This window comes from Schistocerca americana, chromosome 1 (genome assembly GCF_021461395.2).
Source record: "Schistocerca americana isolate TAMUIC-IGC-003095 chromosome 1, iqSchAmer2.1, whole genome shotgun sequence".
Taxonomy (NCBI): Eukaryota; Metazoa; Arthropoda; class Insecta; order Orthoptera; family Acrididae; genus Schistocerca; species Schistocerca americana.
The window spans coordinates 904,447,458-904,470,613 of NC_060119.1; the positions used below are offsets into that span (position 1 = coordinate 904,447,458).

Below are 23,156 nucleotides of genomic sequence, written 5' to 3' on the forward strand. Positions count from 1 at the left end.
AAACCAATGTAGTCTCATACAGAAGAAATTTGTATATTATCTCTTGGTGTATAGTGTAACAACATTTTTTATTTAAGTATTCATCATTAACTGAGATATTAATTTGTGTTATTATGTACAAAGGCATAATTATATAAAAACTGTTAAAATTAACATAAAAATCCAAATATCTCTTGCACATTGTGCAGCTGAAGATGAAAATGGATCAATAAATGAAATCAAATGGAATGAATTTTGTTGCAAATAATATATCTCTATTTTCAGCCAATTGCTCAATTCAAAATATCAATACTAGGAATAAGAACAATCTACATAAAGACCTAAAATCACTTACTTTGGTCCAGAAAGTGGTTATATATTCAGAAGCACACATTTTCAACGAATTTCCAACAACCATTACTAACTTGGTTTCAGATAAAGCAAGGTTCAAAGAAAGTTTGTAAGAGTTTACTCTACAGATGAATATCTTAACAGGAACTATTAGACCAGCTTAAGTAAAAACGTCTTTTAGATTTCAGTTTAGACAACTCTTGGTCACAACAGTCAATATTAGGTATTTTGTGCATGATACAGTTATTAAAAATGCAGAACAATATTTCATTCTGACAGTGTAGTAAATCTGTAAATAGTAGCAATTCCAGTTAACTGTAATGTATTCACCTATTTTGATAATCTCCTGACAAATGATCAGAGTATTAGATATTGTATTCAAATGTTTTATGTTTTTTATGTTATCACAAATCACCACAAGTTTTTAGAGTTTTCTGTTTCATATCAAATCAAGGCAAATAAAATAACATTACAGAACTGAATAAAATATATTAATGTAAAAATTTTGACACAACTATGAACAAAAGCCACTATTAGAAATTCTCTACACACACACAGGTCATAAGGCAAACCCACTTAACAAATTTAAAAGTGTTCTACCAATAAATAGGTGCACAAATCTAAGTATTTCTCGCAAACAGAGTAAAAAAAGCAATAAATACCTTTATTGAGTTTAGCTATTGCAGTAATGTAAAAAAATTACACAAAACTGTCAGAACACAAGACACTGAACATGCAACTGAAACAATTAAGCAATATCTCATGAATTAGGTGCCACAAAATGAGCCTGTTGGTTCCAAACAGTTGATACAGTCAATGCTAGATTGCAGTACCAAACAGATGTGGGACTTTTGTATCCCTGTGAACTTAGAGAAATAAATTTCTGTGTGGGAAACATGTCCCCCTGGTCAGGAAATGTGAAAACATGGTATTAAGGTATATGTGTTTGTATTATTTAATGTTGTGTGCCTGATCTTTATCATGGTTTCCAGATTTATAAGTGTCAATTGTTATTAATTAAGCTAAGAAAAATTTTAGTGATTTAATCTCCTTGATTTTTCACTAAATAATTAAAGAAATAGCTTCTTCACAGGGCTTCTTAGGGGATCAGTCAATTTCATACCCTATACTGCCTGATTCTCAAGCATTCTGAATTCATTACTGACTCCATTTATTCTTAGAAAAAAATAAAATAAAACTATGGCTGGCCTTCACAATAGAAATTACTATTAGGCTTAATACTGCAGTACCAGTTAAAGCTGTACAAATACAAGTAACTGGAAAGTATGTCTCTGAAACAAAGTAAATATCTCCATATTCACAGTGAGAAGAAAAATAATTTTTGATGCAAATTACCATAAAAATAGCATTTACTCTGGTATAGCTAAATGAGAAAACCAAAATAGCAAAAAGTCAAATTAAATTTTAATATTTTGGTATTATTAGATTCTAATATTGTTAATTTATTAATTATATTTTGTAATTCAACTTAAATTATTATGAATTGATGGCTTCATTTGTTTCACTCTGTTAACTATGTGAAATGAACATTACCTGCTGCAGGGTAGAGCCCTTCTTCAGTAGTGACACTTGTCAGCCAAGGCAAGTCTTGTACAGAACCTTCAGTTATTAAGTGTGCTGGGTGTTTACTCAAGAATGGCTTTTTCCCTGCAATTTCCACTGTTGGTCCAAAGGGAGTGAATGGGTTGTATCGCCACACCTATCAAAAGCAGATTACTGTAACAATTTTTGCTAGTCTAACCACTCATGGAAGATGCAGTTCAGCACAACAGTTATAAAGAGAAGGAATTTCATTGATGATTGGTATCTGAATGATGTTTCTTATTTTGTCATGTTATTGCATTTTCTGAGGCCCTCAACTCATACATACATTCAAACGTGGTCTTTTGGAAATCTCATAATGAAGCACACCCTGGAGGGATGTGTCTAATATAGCTCAACATAATACAGATAACCAAGAATATAATATCCGTGAAGTAGAAAATGAAAATTGAAGTAAACTACTCCCCCCCCCCCCCCTTTTTTTTTTTTTTTTTTTTTTTTTTTTTTTTTTTTTTTTTTTTTTTTTTTTTTTTTTTTTTTTTAAAGCTTATGCACGTAACAGTGCTCTGTAATAAAAGTGCTTATGTGGAAAATATAATTGCCAACATTGTTAAAAGCAAAAGTTTCTTACTTATTTCTCTGTGAAACTATGAGAAAAAATTACTGGCGTGCAAAAATCGCCGCCCGGTAGAATACAAAATCCTGCCCAATCACTGAATCTAGGCTACACAGAAACAATATAAGACATGTTGAGCAAACCACAATCAACTGACAGGAACTGAAATATGATAAACTGTCAAGGTAAAAGCTGATCTTCACTATTTTCAAAGCCATAGGCACCAACATTTGTTGAGAAAAGACAGATATCTAAATGTTAACACTGTATTACAAAAGGATTTGTAAAGCTTTTATATAATGTTTCTATTGTTATTAACAATATTTCATATATTTTTCTAATTCATTAGACTGGTAACCTGAAAGGGACTGTGCCTATGGGATGTTGTAAGTACTATTGTTCATACTATTGTGCAGGAGTCGAACTCTAAGCTACCAGTAGTATATAATTCTCAGAAAAATCATTTAGTACTGTTTCTTGTCTGAACATGTCCACCACTTCCAAAACTTTATTTATCCCACTCAAATGTTGGATTATTGAAGTCCTCTGGAATGATGAGGAGATTTGTAGTAGTGAGATAGGATTCTCTCCAAAGGTTTTAGTTACTTATGGAGCTCCAAAGGTTTTAGTTACTTATGGAGGTAAGTCTAGTCATCATTATAAGGGTGCAGTGATAAATGTATGCCGTCCTTGATACTGAAACTTGCCTAAACAATTCTGCATGGAACGTCAATTTCTATTTCAGTAGAGCTGAGCTTTTTGTCTACTATGAGTATGTGACCTCCATTTCCCTTTTGAATATATACTTAGATTTACTCCAAAAATATCACTACTGTCAATTTTGGGTTTTAGCTAGCTGTAAGTACTTGGTATTATATGGGTTTCACTACTTTTTAGGAGTGATTTAAATTCTGTCATTTTGTTTTTAATGCTTCAGCAGTCTATACCTAATGTTATAATATTTTTTGTGTGATCAGAGAGTGTGAATGGCAGGAGGGAGGGGAGCAGACAACTCATTTGGATCTTACATTAATACTTCAGGGTCTCTATCTGGATCACATGCAGAACTGCTTTGTTGCCATTTTTACTTTGCTAATCATTGTTGCTACAACTGTTTTGCAGTCACTGACACAATTTTCAGTTTAATCATCTTCAAAAATGTCAGGTCTGTTTGTTTCTGTTAGATTAAAATATTTCAACTCTAAATGGGACTCTTAGCTACTAGTAGTATGTAGTTCTCAGGAAAAGCATTTAGTACTGTTTCATGTCTGGACAACACCACCACTTACAAAACTTTAAGTATCCCACTCAAATGCTGGATGGTTGAAGTCTGCTTGAATGATGGGAACATTTGTAGTAGTGGGGTAGGATTTTCTCTAAAGGTTTCTGTTACATCTTGAGGTGAGTCTAGTCATCATCATAAGTGTGCAGTCATAGATGTATGCCACCCTTGATACTGAAACTTGCATAAACAATTTTGCATGGAGCCTCAATTTCTCAAGTTTTTTGTCTATTCTGAGTATGTGACCTCAATTTCCCTTCTGATACATACTTACATTTACTCCAAAACTGTCACTGCTATCAATTTCAAGTTTTAGCCAGCTTTACATACTTGGTATTATATGGGTTCCATTACTTTCTAGGAGTGATTCAAACACTGTCATTTTGTTTTTAATCCTTCAGCAGTTGATAACTAAAGCTATAATACTTTTTTATGTGTTTGGAGAAAGAGGGTTGGTGGGACAGGGGCGTACACATTATTTGGATCTTACATTAATACTTCAGGCCTCACTCAGCTATCATTCATTATCTGGATCATATGGAGATATGCTTTGTTGCCCTTTTTACTTTGCAAACCATTGTTGCTATAACTGTTTTGCAGTCACTGACACAAGTTTCAATGTGAACATCTTCAAAAACAACACGTCTATTTGTTTCTGTTAAACTAAAATATTTCTAATCTGAGTGGAATTCTAAGTTACCAGTAGAATGTAATTCTCAGAAAAAGCACTGTTTCATGCCTGGACATGTCCACCACTGGCAGAACTTTGTTTATCCCACTCAAATGTTGGATTATTGAAGTCCTCTTGAATGATGAGAACATTTATAGTAACGAGATAGGATTTTATCTAAAGGTTTCAATTACTTTTGGGGGTAAGTCTAGTCATCATTATAAGGGTGCAGTAATAAATGTATGCCACCCTTGATAATGAAACTTGCCTAAACAGTTTTGCATGGAGCCTCAATTTCTATTTGAGTAGTAGAGCTTAGTTTTTTGTCTATTGTCAGCATGTGACCTCCATTTCCCTTTTGAATATATACTTAGATTTACTCCAAAAATATCACTACTGTCAATTTTGGGTTTTAGCCAGCTTCACATACTTGGTATTATATGGGTTCCACTACTTTTTAGGAGTGATTCAAATCCTGTCATTTTGTTTTTAATGCATCAGCAGTTGATAACTAAAGTTATAATATTTTTTGTGCATGCTGAGGGTGTGCATGGGAGGGGGGAAGGGAGCAGGCAACTTGTTCGGATCTTACATTAATACTTCAGGATCCCAAATAGCTATCATTATCTGGATCATATGCAATGCTACTTAACCTAAAAATCCCATGTATGCTTCCCACAAACAGTCAGCTACCTTGGTAGCAGACTATAATAAGTAGTGCATCCCTGACCCATTTATCAGTAATCTATAATGGTGTGCATTTAGGACACTGCAGCTTGTCACAGAAACTTTACAGTCTTTGGTCCAAGCATTCCAGTCAATGCATGGGGTCACTATCAATGCAGGGGAACACTTGAAATTGTGTACTTCATTGAAATTCCATGTGCTAGGCTGGACGTTTCAGCCGTTCTTACCATGCATTGAAAGGATCCAAGTTTTGACTACGTGATAGATCTTACTTTGGTTTAGCCATAAGTATATGTCTTGTAATAAATACTGAAACACTGTGCAGGGCAAATACAAAATAAAAAATGTCTGTGCCAAAAGAGATATGCATGAAAAGAAAAATGAACATGTATCTCTATTCTTATGTTTCCTTAAGTTTATGTCAAATTTTTCACTCTTCATCTATCTGTCTCTTTTCATCAGTAATTCTGGTTGGATGTATTGCATGTATATCAGACAACAATATGTATTTGTGTAGAAATTTTTTGACATATCTTCTGGAAAGGGAGGCAGTTTCTTTCATTTTTTAATTGTTTCAATCTGAAAATGATACCTGGATACATATGACAACATTATTTATGATTGTATTATACTGAATTCTTTATCATGGAGATGGATGCTGTGTCTTCTTCTCCAAGAAAGATGAGGTAGATATCACTCTGTTCAAAGTACAGTTAATATATTGATCAATTTAGACTGTTACTGTGGCAATCATGGCTAGAAACTGTGAAGGTCTGAACTTAGATGTGTGAATTGCTGCTGGTGAAAGTATCCATCAGCCACACACCTTGAAATAATCCACATTATTCTCACCTCCTTACAGCACCAGTGCTTAAATTTTAAGTATAACTTAGAGACCAGATGACAAGAATTCTACAGCTGGTTGCACTCTGCTCCTTCAATGGCTCCTAGAACAGCCTCTTGAATATGTTGAATGAAGCTTCCAAGAATACACACTGAGTACATAAGTTCACGCTTCTTATCCCTTGCCTCTTTCTTCCTAAAAATACTATTACTCATCAAACAAACTTCTGATGGTTAACAGACATATTTCTTTTAGTGCCTGCTTCTCCCTGTTTTGCAATACAATAGGTTTCCCAACAAGTGAAAGGTATTGCTCTGGTTCAGTTTGAATGAAAGACTGCACCTCATAGTTCTTGGTTACAGGGATGATTATCATACTCAAAGTTCTTCCTGGTCCCTACTTCTGTACTGGGCCTCTAAATCTACCACTGCCACTGCCATTTCTAGCATAGAGTGAACAGCACCAGTTACTGGCCTCTGGGACCTCTGGGTCCTTTGAACTTGTCAACAGCCTATCTGCAACACCCCCTCCCCCTCACTTGAATCCACTGGTGAAAGCAGTGCCCTCCACAATGCTTCTCCTTACACAATTGCACAAGTCATCATCATCTGGGTGAATGGGTTGACTGTAAGTGACATAAAAGTGTGTAGATACGCAGAATAATCATTAGTTTCAAGTGCAGCGCCACCAGCGACATATGTGCTTACTCTCTTCCTCTCTTCTCTTTTTTGTTTTCCCGATGTTTGCTCTGTGTAAAACGCATTCTGAAGGTATTTTACAATTTTTTTCATGTAAGTACTTATTTGCAAGTCTGTGCCATTTCCCTTTTCTTTATGATTTCATTTGCTGCATTTGAAGTTTTCTATTTAGAGTTTTTTATATTGTATGATGTTTATATGGTCTGTGTACAGTCGTTGTTATACAAAGATACTGGGCTTGGAAGTATTTTTCTATTAGAATTAGTAGACTGCTGATCAACAGGGATCCAATATTAATGATTAGTTTTCAACATTTTTGAATATTCTCTTCAACCTGACATGTAAAGGCTTGAGTCTTGTGAGCAGGGCATTTTAAGATCAGGTACATGCTGAGGATATCGTGCAGTTGGGTGGCATTATGATTACCTATATACTTGTATGTGTGTAGGACATTCAATAATTTATTCTGAAATTCTGTGTTTTCATGGCAGACACAGATATTTTTCATGTCTGCTCTATCATTTGCATCAAATGGGTTTGTAAAAGATTAGATAGTTATTTCTCCAAATGAGTCAACATCTGTTGATGTAGCATCAAAGAACTGGCTTCTTTTGATATCTACAGCTACATATCTACTCTGCCAGCCACCATATGGTGCACAGCAGAGTACACATGCCAGTAGTAGTCATTTCCTTTCCTACTCCACTCATGAATAGAGCAACAGAAAAACTGCTCCCTGTATGTCTCTGTGATAGTTCTAATTTCTCTTATCTTATCTTAATCATTCTTCAGTCTGCTTCAAATGCTGGTTCTCTAAATTTTTCTCATTAGTAATCCTAGTTTGCAGAGACTGCACCTTTACATAAAACAGTTTGTTTTCATTTGAACATTCTCTGTTGTGAATTAATAATTATTGTTGTAAAATATTTTCTCTTTAGATTGGAAATAATTATTCTTGCAGACACTGTACTTTACAATTTTTTATTCTTTTTTTGAGAATTTTGCACTTAATATTTTATATTGTCATAAAAATCCCACATTATGATTTCTTAATTTGATAAGGGGCTGCTATTCTCAAGACTTGCTTTAGTGGATGTAATAATAATAATTATTAGTTTATATTGCTTCAGTGTATACATTTGTTGTTATTACTATCTCCGCCATATAGCGGAGATGCTGAGTCGCAGATAGGCACAACAAAAAGAGTGTTACAAATAAATAAATAAAGTTTTCGGCCACTAAGGCCTTCATCAACAACTGATGTAGACACACACACACACACACACACACACACACACACACACACAGACACAGACACACACACACACACACACACACACACACACACACACACACACACACACACACACACACACACACACACACACACATGACCCCAGTCTCAGGCAACTGAAATCACACTTCAGTGTGACAATCTTTTTGTTGTGCCTATCTGCGACTCAGCGTCTCTGCTATATGGTGAGTAGCAACTTTCCTTTTCATAATATTGTTACATTCCATCCTGGATTTTCCATTGTTTGATTGATGCTATTATTTCTTTTATCCACAGACTGGTAATATTTCACAGGTATCCGAGTTTTTAAAGAGCATCTGCACACTGGTACAAGTGAAAGGTTACACCTGCTGGCTATAATGAGCGAAACTGGAACGCTTTTCACTATTACTATGCTTATCTTGTCTTGACTGATTCTTGAGGAGACCAACTTCCATTTTGGCATACCCTGTTACACGGACTTGTCATCCTTCACTTTAAATTTGTATTTATGTAAGAATTAACTTGTGTTTCAGCATTACCATGAGTGTAGCTAGAATTAAGGTTTTTACTGTACATAGGATTGAAAGAAAATTGTGTTGGTTTATAATTCTTATAAAAAGAATTATAGTATCCATTGCAAACATTAAGTCAGTTTTCAAATGGGTACTTGATCATTTGCACATCAATGTCTGCATTTTGAAGAAAACCTATGGTATAAATTGTCAATATGGAAGAAGGAAGATTTCTTCTATCCTTAGTAGATGTACAGGTTTGTGTATGATGCTCACTTTGTCAACATGCCTAATAGGATCATTTCAAGTTTAAAATGTGACCACAATGTCACTTTAGAGCAACAAGGTTTGTCAAAGTGGGATGCTGCCCACCCAATTAGCATGACAATAGCTAAGTGATTTGAACATCCTACTTCTCTTGTGATATACAAAATACTGAAATCTGCTCCATTGTTGTTACCTGGTCAACAACACCAACTGATAACCACTAACTACAAATTATGGTTCATAGGTACCCTGAAGAGAATACAGGATAACTATGTACTGCCTTTTTTGAGCAGCCTGTGGCAGTTGTAAGTGTGGGGGAAGTGGGGGAGGGGGGGGGGGGATGAAAGAGTGGGAGGGAGTGTTGAGGGAATCTCAGGCAGTACACAACTATCTTCACACATTCAATGTAGTCTCTAGGTGTCCATTATGAACAATAGATAAAACCCTCACAGCACCATGCTGTGTAAAGAAGGTGGGTAAGGGAACATCTGAAATGGAATCTGGATCAGTGTCACTGAATTCTGTTCATGAGTGTAGGATTTGTCCAATGTTTGATGATCATTACAGAAGAATGAGGAGGTGGTCAGTTACCAATGAATGTCTCCACTATGCAGTCCCATAGGTTCAGCAGGGATGTCGGTCAATCATGTTATGGGTCATGGATATTTAAAAATGTCAGATGCCTCTCATTGGTAATAAAGATAATTAATTATGGAGACAGGACCCTACAATTTCAGCAATTGCTTCAATATTCAAGACGCCATTCCATAAGCACTCCATGGCCATCTTGTAAACATATTCTTTCAGCTGGCAGTACTCAAATGAATGGAATTGTTTGTTGCATCTGCTGAGATGGATTCAACTGAGCATGCTTGGGATCACTTGAAATGTACAGTGTGCTGTTGCAGGAATCATCTCACATACTGGATAACCTTGTGAAAGCTGCTGTTGAGAGTGGGAGAGATTTGAGTAGCAACGTTTTGATCACCCTTAGGATCAAGAAAAGTCCAAGAGTCTTACAGTGCATGGGGTAAAGGAACGTGTTATCCAGTGACAGATTCTGATTTCACAGATATGCAAGGCTATGCATATTTCAACAGATTAACTGCCTTTTTGTTCTTCTTTTGCTTTTATTTCACAAGAGGGTTTTTCAGGTTCATAAGGCTATTATTTCATTCTCTGCTTCCCTTGAATGTAAACCTACACATGTTAACATATATGCAAGTGCTGTGAAACTAGTTTTAGCAGTTGATTCTTGATTTATACAATATTAGTTTTTAATTAATATTATAACAGATTTATTAAAGATTTTACTTTCAATTTAGACATTGTATTTATATTCATAAAAAAAACTTTTAGATAAACTGACTTTGTCTTTAGACTATAGACATTAAATTCATTTCCCCATCTAATGTAGACTGGGATAAATACAAAACTAAGCAATGTAAAGTGACTGACTATAAAAGATAAAATGATATGCAACCTGTATTTTGGCTTCACTTATTTGAAAAAGGGTATTTATCTTTATGTTAAAAACTAAGCAGTAATGTCATTAATACAATACAGTGCTCTGTAGAATGTAAAATTCGAGAATTTTTCATGTTTCCAAGTCATGGGAGAACCACCAGCTTTTCATCATTAGCGATGGCTTTATTTATATTTGTAACACCTTCTAGTACTATATGGGTGATTATTCCAACTTGGACTATATCAAATCACTTATGTAAAGACATGTTTTTCATGGATCCCACTTTCTTCATGAAGTAAATGCTAATACTACTGCAAAGCTAGATGTAGGATTTGTTGTTTGCATAGCTTAGGCCTTGTGAAGTATATCAAGTACAGGTGTAAGTTCTTTCTGAGGATGTCATTCACATCATCCTGTGACATCATAGTTTATTATTCACAGTGCATTGCAAATACCTGTGGCTTCATCAGACTTTTTTATTTGATGTAATTCACATCCTCAGCTATAGTTTATGATCTACCAAAGTGGAAAGCATCATACATTGTTAGGTACTCAATTATGTTGTGGGAATATCATGGATGTATTGAATCTAACATATGATTTTTTTTTCAGTAATACCACTCTCTTAAGTTAAATTAAATAAGTAACAGAATCTGTATCTATCTGTGAGTTTTTATAATTAAATGAAAAAAAAAATTACTCAGACTAGCATACGGCAGTTATTGGATAACAACAATATGTAGAGATATACATACAAAAACCTGATGATAATGAAAGATGACACACTCACATTCACTTGTACAAATACATCCTATTTTGTTTTTCTAGTACCTGGAAGTGTTTAGTCATCTCAACAAGTTGCCTTGCTGGTCTTGACTTAAGACATTTCAGAATATCCTTGTGAGCAGCAGCTTCACACCCAACAAGACTGACTAGCTTATCTGACTTCTCCCTTGAGCCTTCAGTTATTGCCCATGGTACAAGGCTTGATCCACTAAATGACATCCCCTTCTGAAACAAGCCTGTTACAAATTATGGCAGTAGAAAATGGATGTTATATACATAAGAATAACAAATATATTATTGGTTTGAACTGCCCATAACACTAAAATAAATATTCAAATAGTCATGTTAGAGAATATTATAAGAGGGAGCACAAAAATGACACTCATTGAAAACTGTGTACTGTATTCAACAGGAAAGCAAATAAATAAATATTCCCAAATGTACAACTGTATGATTTGTTTACATTTACATAAACTTCAAGTCAAATAACCTTCAACCATTGTCAAATGGTGATTGAATCTCACTTGTGTATAGCACTGTCATTATATTTTCACACTGCTGGCTATAATGTAACTGATGCACTGTCCATCATGAAATAAGGTAATATTTACATCCCACATATGCTGCACCAACTTCAACCTCATAATGGTCAACTCTTGCTCTGTACATGGTTGTAAGCTGCCATCTTTATTGAAGATGTTTTCTAACACATTATGTGTATTGTAAGTGTAGGGCAAAGAGTGCACATGTGCAAAAAACACCAGAAAGAACACATGAGGTTATATGCTTGTGCTACCCTAAGAAATCAATCATGGCAAAATACATTGTACAAAATGGACACTGAATTATACTTCATGGCACTTCTTTTTTACGTGAGTACATGGTTTCCAGTACATTATAACATAAGAAGTGACTGAAATTAAAACCTTAAAAAACACCCCTTAATAAAGATGACAGCTTGTAACTCAGTACAGCATGGAATCTGGCCATCATGACACTGAAGAGAGTGTGTCAGATATATGATGTAAATAGTATCTTCTTTGATGATTCAGCAATAGTATTATCACAGCTGAGAACAAGAATGAGGCCATTCGTGATACAGCTGTTAGTTACCTCTTGACGATGGCTGGGGAGAAAACTGCTTGGTCAAAAGCTCATGGGAATTTAAGCATGTAATGCAGCTGAAATCTTGGGAATACTTTATTACTTAATATTGCCATGAGACCATTAAACTAAATACTCAATAAAATACATGATCCCAATGTTATAAAATATAACAACAAAAATAATCAGTTATTGATAATACAATGTAAATGAAAAGATTAAAAAAAGTTATACAGCCTTAGCAATCAAGGTAAATGTATTTGCTCATATGCAGAATCTTTACAATTATACACAACCACTCTCACTTCGGCCTTCACCGGATGTAATTATCCCAACAGCCTAGTTCAAAAGAAGATTTATTGGGCCATCACATCCAATCCTGGTACTGCTGATCCCTCCAAAAAATAACTTCAGGACACATCACTTGTCACCTAGTATTATCCTAGTCTTGAATGCATCAATCAGCTACTTCGACGAGACCATGACTTCCTAAAATCATGTCCTGAAATGAGATCCATCCTGCCTGAGATTCACCTAGAATAGCTTTTTGTCGACCTTCCAATCTCAGCAATATCCTTGTCAGACCCTAGACTCCTTCTGCACCCATCTCCATACCCTCTGGCTCCTACCCCTGTGACTGTCCCTACTGCAAGACTTGTCCTGTATACTCTCCTACAACCATCTATTCCAGCCATGCAATTGGCAAAACATATACTATCAAAGGGAGAGCCACCTGTGAAATGACACATGTCATATACCAGTTGTTATGTAAAGACTGTTCAGCCCTTTACATTGGCATGACTACCACCAAATTATCAATTAGGATGAATGGACATTGGCAGAGGTACATAATGGCAACACGCAATATCCTGTTGCAAAGCATGCTCTACAACATGACAATTGTGACCTCAGTGCCTGTTTCACCACATGCAACATCTGGAGTCTTCCCCCAGACACCAATTTTTCAGAACTCTGCAAGGTGGGAACTAGCGTTACAATATGTCCTTGGTTCTCACCAGCCACCTGGCTTTAATTGATGTCAGTTTCTTTTGACTCAGCATTTATTCACAGTAACTACTCTTTTCTTCACTCCATTTTAGTTTTCTACATCTTTCATTGTCTTACCCACCTATTTTTCACAGCCCCTCTCCCACCCCTATTACGTACTGTGCACTTAGCTTTTCACTCTTATTAGCTTGTGAATGATGTTTTAGTAGTAATCTCTGTCTTGCACATTACCATGTCTTACACCTTTAAGCTCTCCAGTTTTCAAATCTCATCCGACGCAGTGCTCAAAATCAGTTTTTCGTTCTCATCCCCTCTGGTAATATTCCCCTGACCCATGGTTCTGGGTGACTTTTCTAAGCTGTACCACTTTCCCTAAACCTCTCCAGTCCTTTTCCTTCACCCCTCTTCCTTCCCCTTCAATGCTTCTGCTTGAAGAAGGAGTCACTGGCTCCAAAAGCTTGTAAAAGTTAAATCTTGCCTGTTTGGTGAGTAGACTTTTTTTTTTTTTTAATCTATAATGTTATAAAATGATTTAACTGTCTGGCTCACAGCAAGCTAATATTTTCACTTCCAAATTCTTACTGTAATGTGTTTGCTACAACTTGGTGATGGATAGGTGTACCTGTCTCTAGGGAAGAAATGACACCAAAATGATACGTCAAGGACTTTTCACATGGGCAGAATAAAAATACAACAAGACAACAGTTATAACATGCAGTAGATAATTAACTGCATTAATCATGTATGCTACTCTCTATATTGACCAACAATACCACCATCATTTGCAAATAATAGAATCAGTATATAATATTTGATATTATTAAGACTGGAGCAAAGGAAAGACAGGAAGATGCTGGGCAACAGAATATAATGGAGAGCTTTTGTTCCAAATAGACTTGGTCACTAGTTGGAAACTACACAAGATGATGATGGGTTGCAAAAAGAAAAGAAAATGTTACTTTTTCTCAGGCTTAAACAAAGTTCCATCACTTACCTTTAGAATATGGAGATAAATAGTGGAAATGTACACTGGCTCCTCCAGCTGACGTCCCTGAAATAGTAATACTTTCAGGGTTACCCCCAAATTTTTCAATGTTTTTCTTGATCCATGATAAAGCCATTGACTGATCTTTAAGACCATTATTTCCTGGAAGCAATTCATGTTCCATGCTTAGAAAACCTGAAAATAAAAGAACAATGTCAATCTTTTTCCTTCTACTGTTAACTTCTGTGTTCAGTACAGAAATTCCAAATAAAGAAATAAAAACATTTCAACAAATTGGGTAATTTTACAGCACTTAATATGCCAATTATTACACTGGAAATAACTTAACTTCTGTATTCAGTACAGAAATTCCAAATAAAGAAATAAAAACATTTCAATAAATTGGGTAATTTTACAGCACTTAATATGCCAATTATTACACTGGAAATAACTACACCATGCTAGGAAACCGAGCGAGGTGGCGCAGTGGTTAGCACACTGGACTCGCATTCGGGAGGACAACGGTTCAATCCCGTCTCCAGCCATCTTGATTTAGGTTTTCCGTGATTTCCCTAAATCGTTTCAGGCAAATGCTGGGATGGTTCCTTTGAAAGGGCACGGCCGATTTCCTTCCCAATCCTTCCCTAACCCGAGCTTGCGCTCCGTCTCTAATGACCTCATTGTCGACGGGCCATTAAACACTAACCACTACCACCACCACCATGCTAGGAATGTTGTTGGGTAATTTTACAGCACTTAATATGCCAATTATTACACTGGAAATAACTACACCATGCTAGGAATGTTGTTAATTCAATTTTTTATCCTGGATAATGTAAAAAGACAGAACATCTTAGGATAGTCTCTTGCTCATATCTGAGTCATATACTGGGTGTCCCTCCTAAGAGCTCAATCAGCGAAAACAAACACTGTTCATCATGTCTTTCTACCCAATGTCAATGTAAAGTGTCAGTTCATTTCCCATTACAAACAAAATGTTTTGAACAGGAATTTTGTGTGCCCATTCAATAGTGTGCTCCCAGGTTAGTTTAGTGTCATGTTGTTGTTGTTGTGGTCTTCAGTCCTGAGACTGGTTTGATGCAGCTCTCCATGCTACTCTATCCTGTGCAAGCTTCTTCATCTCCCAGTACCTACTGCAACCTACATCCTTCTGAATCTGCTTAGTGTATTCATCTCTTGGTCTCCCCCTATGATTTTTACCCTCCACGCTGCCCTCCAATACTACATTGGTGATCCCTTGATGCCTCAGAACATGTCCTACCAACCAATCCCTTCTTCTGGTCAAGTTGAGCCACAAACTTCTCTTCTCCCCAAACTTATTCAATACTTCCTCATTAGTTATGTGATCTACCCATCTAATCTTCAGCATTCTTCTGTAGCACCACATTTCAAAAGCTTCTATTCTCTTCTTGTCCAAACTATTTACCGTCCATGTTTCACTTCCATACATGGCTACACTCCATACAAATACTTTCAGAAATAACTTCCTGACACTTACATCTATACTCGATGTTAACAAATTTCTCTTCTTCAGAAACGCTTTCCTTGCCATTGCCAGTCTACATTTTATATCCTCTCTACTTCATCCATCATCAGTTATTTTGCTCCCCAAATAGCAAAACTCCTTTACTACTTTAAGTGTCTCATTTCCTAATCTAATACCCTCAGCATCACCCGACTTAACTCGACTACATTCCATTATCCTCGTTTTGCTTTTGTTGATGTTCATCTTATATCCTCCTTTCAAGACACCATCCATTCCGTTCAACTGCTCTTCCAAGTCCTTTGCTGTCTCTGACAGAATTACAATGTCATCGGCGAACCTCAAAGTTTTTATTTCTTCTCCATGGATTTTAATACCTGCTCCAAATTTTTCTTTTGTTTCCTTTACTGCTTGCTCAATATAGAGATTGAATAACATCGGGGAGAGGCTACAACCCTGTCTCGCTCCCTTCCCAACCACTGCTTCCCTTTCATGTCCCTCAACTCTTATAACTGCCATCTGGTTTCTGTACAAGTTGCAAATAGCCTTATGCTCCCTGTATTTTACCCCTGCCACCTTTAGAATTTGAAAGAGAGTATTCCAGTCAACATTGTCAAAAGCTTTCTCTAGGTCTACAAATGCTAGAAACGTAGGTTTGCCTTTCCTTAATCTTTCTTCTAAGATAAGTCGTAAGGTCAGTATTGCCTCACGTGTTCCAGTATTTCTACGGAATCCAAACTGATCTTCCCCGAGGTCGGCTTCTACTAGTTTTTCCATTCGTCTGTAAAGAATTCATGTTAGTACTTTGCAGCTGTGGCTTATTAAACTGATTGTTCGGTAATTTTCACATCTGTCAACACCTGCTTTCTTTGGGATTGGAATTATTATATTCTTCTTGAAGTCTGAGGGTATTTCGCCTGTTTCATACATCTTGCTCACCAGAGGGTAGATTTTTGTCAGGACTGGCTCTCCCAAGGCCGTCAGTAGTTCCAATGGAATGTTGTCTACTCCGGGGGTCTTGTTTCGACTCAGGTCTTTCAGTGCTCTGTCAAACTCTTCACGCAGTATCGTATCTCCCATTTCATCTTCGTCTACATCCTCTTCCATTTCCATAATATTGTCCTCAAGTGCATCGCCCTTGTATAGACTCTCTATATACTCCTTCCACCTTTCTACTTTCTCTTCTTTGCTTAGAACTGGGTTTCCATCTGAGCTCTTGATGTTCATACATGTGGTTCTCTTATCTCCAAAGGTCTCTTTAATTTTCCTGTAGGCAGTATCTATCTTACCCCTAGTGAGATAAGCCTCTACATCCTTACATTTGTCCTCTAGCCATCCCTGCTTACCCATTTTGCACTTCCTGTCGATTTCATTTTTGAGACGTTTGTATTCCTTTTTGCCTGCTTCATTTACTGCATTTTTATATTTTCTCCTTTCATCAATTAAATTCAATATTTCTTCTGTTACCCAAGGATTTCTACTAACCCTCTTCTTTTTACCTACTTGATCGTCTGCTGCCTTCACTACTTCATCCCTCAGAGCTACCCATTCTTCTTCTACTGTATTTCTTTCCCCCATTCCTTTCAATTGTTCCCTTATGGTCTCCCTGAAACTCTGTACAACCTCTGGTTCTTTCAGTTTATCCAGGTCCCATCTCCTTAAATTCCCACCTTTTTGCTGTTTCTTCAGTTTTAATCTACAGGTCATAACCAATAGATTGTGGTCAGAGTCCACATCTGCCCCTGGAAATGTCTTACAATTTAAAACCTGGTTCCTAAATCTCTGTCTTACCATTATATAATCTATCTGATACCTTTTAGTATCTCCAGGGTTCTTCCATGTATACAACCTTCTATCATGATTCTTAAACCAAGTGTTAGCTATGATTAAGTTGTGCTCTGTGCAAAATTCTATCAGGCGGCTTCCTCTTTCATTTCTTAGCCCCAATCCATATTCACCTACTACGTTTCCTTCTCTCCCTTTTCCTACACTCGAATTCCAGTCACCCATGGCTATTAAATTTTCGTCTCCCTTCACTATCTGAATAATTTCTTTTATTTCATCATACATTTCTTCAATTTCTTCGTCGTCTGCAGAGCTAGTTGGCATATAAACTTGTACTACTGTAGTAGGTGTGGGCTTCGTATCTATCTTGGCCACAATAATTCGTTCACTATGCTGTTTGTAGTAGCTTACCCACAGTCCTATTTTTTTATTCATTATTAAACCTACTCCTGCATTACCTCTATTTGACTTTGTGTTTATAACCTTGTAGTCACCTGACCAAAAGTCTTGTTCCTCCTGCCACCGAACTTCACTAATTCCCACGATATCTAACTTTAACCTATCCATTTCCCTTTTTAAATTTTCTAACCTACCTGCCCGATTAAGGGATCTGACATTCCACGCTCCGATCCGTAGAACGCCAGTTTTCTTTCTCCTGATAACGACATCCTCTTGAGTAGTCCCCACCCGGAGATCCGAATGGGGGACTTTTTTACCTCCGGAATATTTTACCCAAGAGGACGCCATCATCATTTAATCATACAGTAAAGCTGCATGCCCTCGGGAAAAATTACGGCCGTAGTTTCCCCTTGCTTTCAGCCGTTCGCAGTACCAGCACAGCAAGGCCGTTTTGGTTATTGTTACAAGGCCAGATCAGTCAGTCATCCAGACTGTTGCCCTTGCAACTACTGAAAAGGCTGCTGCCCCTCTTCAGGAACCACACGTTTGTCTGGCCTCTCAACAGATACCCCTCCGTTGTGGTTGTACCTACGGTACGGCTATCTGTATCGCTGAGGCACGCAAGCCTCCCCACCAACGGCAAGGTCCATGGTTCATATATGTTTTAAAAGAAATAGTAAAGTGCAAAGAGTAACCAGCACTCCAGCAGCAACATGTGTGCTGCCCTTCCCCAGCTGTTTCCTACCATCATACAGCAGAGCTATTTCACATTCAAAATAATTTTATTTATTAGACAAAACAAACCAATGCTTTCATTTGATATCAGATGTTCCGTGAAAGAGGTGATAAGGAGCATTTGTTGGGGCTGACTCCAGGTACACCTCTTAAAACCAAGTTTAAATACTGCTGAAACACCATAGGAAATATGCCTGATGATATTAGGGGAAACACCTTGTATCATATACAATTTATATGTAATGTAATTATGTTTGCATGTTCCATGTCTTCTTCTAAACACCTGGATTGATTTAAACAAAATTGGTACATGTAACACTTATCACCTGGAAAGAAGCACTATGGGGGTAAGGACCACCTAGCTCCCACTGGGGAGCTCCATCATACAAGAAATATGATGACATAAGAGTGTGCTTGAATAAACCACAACAATGTTGTCAAATAACTGAGACAGCAGATCTATAGAGTCTTTAATGGGAACATGCATGAACAATGACACTATCTCAAATCCGAGCCTAATATCCCCTTCTCCAAGACCCAGGCATTTAATTTGACTGATGAAGTCAGCTGTATTCTTGATGTGGTGCACACAGTGACCAATGTGTGGGGTAAGGAGGGAGGCCAGATGTTTCACAAGTCTGTAAGTCGGTGATGGAATGATGCTCATGGTGGGGTGTAGAGGAGTGTTCTTCTTGTGAACCTTTGGAAGACCATACAATTTAGGTGATCAATGTGCGCAAGGAAGGACGTTTTTGATGACATTCTCTTCCAGTAAAGACCTCTTGAGAAGCTCTGACTTCTTCCTCATTACTCTTGAATTTGGGTCCTTTGGCAGTTTTTGATATGTCTCCTCCCCAGCATCAACCGAATCTTTGCGTTATAGTTGGCTTGTTCCATAATGATGGCTGCATTGCCCTTGTCAGCTGGCAGGACTATGAGTTGTGGATCATTGCAGAGTTCAAAAAGATCATTATGCTCAGAAAGAACACATCTCATTTCTCGGCGAATTTCTTTTGCAGTTTCACTGGGCATCTTGTGAACTGCTTGTTCCACACCACTTATTAGGTCAGCAAAAGGGATACTCTGCAGCAATGGTGCATAATTAAGTCCCTTCTTGAGAGCTGACACAGCATCTGTATTGATGATTCTTGTCGTCATGTTGATAACGGTGAGTTCTGTTGTTTTCCCGCTCTGGTCCATGCTGTTGCTGTGAAAGCCAACTGAATTACCCTTTTTGCCTTTCCGCGGTTGCCCTCTGTGATGACATTTGTTGTGCTACTGTGGCTGCATCAATCCATTTCCAATCCAAAGCCAAGAAACGAGCCGCATTCTTTCTAAATACAAGTCACATTCCCGTTAAAGACTCTATAGATCTGCTCTCCCAGTTATTTGACAACAGTGTTGTGGATTTATTCAAGCATACTCTGACGTCATCATATTTCTTGTATGATGGAGAATATTTCAACCAGACAGACAGCGTTGCAATGGGAAGCTGTTAGCTCCAGCTGTAGCCAGTCTATTCATGGAGTACTTTGGAAATATCACCCTGGACACGGCTCCAGAAAAGCCTAGTTGCTTTCATCATTACGTTGACGATACATTTGTTGTCTGGTCTCATGGACATGAAAAGCTAGGAGAATTCTTGGACCACATCAACAACATCCATGACAACATCAAGTTCACAATGGAGATAGAGACAGATGGTGCCTTGCCATTCCTTGATATCCTCATCAGCCGCAAAGCAAATGGGTGTCTCAGCCACAGAATTTACCAGAAAGCCACCCACACGGACTGATATCTGCACGCTAACAGCTATCACCATTAATCACAGAAAAGTTCTGTTCTGAGGACCTTAGTGCATCGAGCCAAAGCTGTTTCAGATTCTGAAAACTTGCCGAAGGAACTGAGCCATTTACGGAAAGTATTTAAGGAAAACGGCTACAGCAACCACCAGATTTCACAAGCTATTGTTCTGAAAACATGTAAGCAGAAAGACTCAAAGGAGGACTCAAAGAATTTTGTGTTCTTGCCGCTCAATAAAAGGAAAGATAAGCCAGCTCCTAAAGAGACAGAGAAATCAGCAGTAGCAGAGCATGAATTGGAAAACGGTCATCACACTGCATTCAACAAGACATCTATTATCACATGGATTAACAGGTTTTGAGATAGCATAATAAAAGAAGCAATTGAAATAAAAATTTGTGACAACATGTTCAATAAAGACGGCAGCGTGCAGCTAAGCACAGTATGGGACCCGGCCATTGGAAGACTGAAGCAGGTGCGTTGGCCACACAACGTAAACATTACCATATATGGTGATGGAGCAGGTACCAGTGATGTTACTGAATGCAGCGTGGCTATATAAGGATTGCAGCAGCAACCAGAAGACAGTCATCACTTGACAACAGCCAAGGAGTACTCGGCTGGAAGCTCATGGATTTTAAACTACTTGACATGGCTGTAAGCCCGAGAAGCCTTTATTACTAATGGGAATGTTACTTCTATCAGGAAGTGTTTTCAGTAAACCACAGTACTGTAAAAATATGTCCAGAGGTGGATTGTTGCCTGATAGCTTGGGCAAATAGAAAGGATTACAGATCTCTGGTAGATACAGGGGCACATGCATTGTTTGTGAGTCTGGATCTCATGGATGAGAGGAAACTGTAAACCCCAAGGTACAGATTGCATGCGATACAGGATAATAGTATAGATTCAGTAGGGGCAACACAGCTCAAGTTCAAGGTAGGAAACATATATTTTTGTGGGAAAATGGAAGTGTTGCTGGCTGCGGGGCAGGGACTTTCTGCAATACCTGGTTTTCAATTTCTGGTTAGGCATCATGCTAAAATCGACCTTTAACATAAAACAATTGAACTCAACAGGAATGCATTTCTAATGCATACAACAGATGTAAATCTGTTTCTATGTCCCAAGGTACACCCATTGCTAAGGTAGCACCAAATAAAATGTGTACAAGGGCATTAAAAGTTGTTTTGTGTCACAGAATACTGGCAGGTATAGGAACGCTAATTTGGGTTACAATAGATCTCGATGTACCACAACAAGTTTTATGTTTCATAGAACCATTGTCTATTAGTGGCTCTTTGGATGAACAGTATTGTTTAATGCAAAGTAGAAGAGACATGCTAGGGACATAAATGGCCAATAAACCTGAATGGTTTCGGAATGGATGAAGTAAGTCTTCCAAAGGGATCGGTAACAGCTACAATTGAAGTATTTGATGAAAAAGACATCACTATGTCAATGGTAGATAACAGTATCAAGCAAACCATCAGTATATCTGTATTGTAGTAAAGTCAGTCATTTAGAGGGTAACACTCAATTGATCATGGAGTTGTTGTTAATTAAGTACAAAGATTTCCTTAATTCAGAAGGTCCATTACCAACCAGACTCATTACTCAGTACTGGATTTCAATGGTAATCACACACCAGTTACCAAGGCACCCAAAGCCATTGATAGAACAGTTCATGGATCAGCAGCTTGAGAAAGGCACAATAGGATGTAATTGTGTTGCGATTACAGATTTTGAAATGAACATACAGTAACTGATGTGTACCCAATTTCTAATGTAACCAAGACTTTGGGTAAGCTGGGGTGATGTAAATTCTTTTCCACAATATATTTAAGAAGTGGTTATTGCCAAATTGGAGTACGTCTGGAAGTTGGCCTAAGTCAACATTTACAGCACAGCCCACTACCTATCAATATTCCAGATTGCCTTTGGGTTAAAGAACGCACTTGCAACATTCCAGATCTTGTTAGGAGTCCTTTAGGGTTAGAAAATGCATGGTCTATTTGGATGACACCATAGTCAATCCTAAAGATTTAGATTAACATGTGAAATGCCTAAGAATAGGTTAAGAACAGCTCATCTCAGGCTGAGCATTGACAAATATCATTTTGCATAGTCACAAGTTAATTACCTTGAACATATTATTAGCCAAGATGGGTTGAGGATAGATTCTCATCTCACTTCATCTGTGTGTGATTTTGTGGTTTCACAAACAAAAAAACAGTTACAATCATTAGTTGACTTAGCAAATTATTACTAAATACTCATTGAAGGGTTTACAGAAATTGCATAGCCACTGACCAGATTATTGAAAAAGGGGGCTATGTTTCATTTGACATCAGAGTGCCAGATAGCATTTCAAAATTTGAAAGTGATATCAACTTCAGATCCATTATTAGTTTTTTCTGATTTTACGAAAGAAATTATACTATCATGTGATGCAAACATTACTGCTTTAGGAGCCATTTTAAATCAAAATGTAGATGGTCAGGAACATGCAGTAGCATTTGCATCTCATCAGCTAAATATGGCTGAGTTCAATGGTTTCACTACAGAAAAAGAGATGCTAGCTTTAATATATGGTATTTCATATTTCTGTTGTTATTTATATGGTCGCAAATTTAAAACAGTTACAGACCATTCATGCTAAAGTGGTTATTGGTGCTAAAAGACCCTTCAAGTCAACTAACAACATAAGCACTGAAATTAAGTGAATTTCAATATGAAGTAGTTCACAAGCCTGCTGTTAAACACACAAATGCAGACAAACTTAGTAGGACAATTGTGGTGTTACAAGAATTTGCATTAAGCTTGATGAACTG

The 23,156-nt window shown here is 37.2% G+C and overlaps 1 protein-coding gene across 3 annotated transcripts in view; it reads right to left on the reverse strand.

The window, feature by feature from the left end:
* The window catches only part of LOC124615138 (venom carboxylesterase-6-like), a 202,162-nt gene that overhangs the window by 43,084 nt on the left and 135,922 nt on the right, over positions 1–23,156 (reverse strand). For all 3 annotated transcript variants that reach the window (XM_047143003.1, XM_047143005.1, XM_047143004.1), the window contains exons 4-6: positions 14,106–14,291; positions 11,045–11,235; positions 1,885–2,050 (exon numbers count right to left, since the gene is read on the reverse strand). In XM_047143003.1, coding sequence (XP_046998959.1) covers positions 1,885–2,050; positions 11,045–11,235; positions 14,106–14,291 — 543 coding nt within the window. The remainder of the gene's footprint in view (positions 1–1,884; positions 2,051–11,044; positions 11,236–14,105; positions 14,292–23,156) is intronic.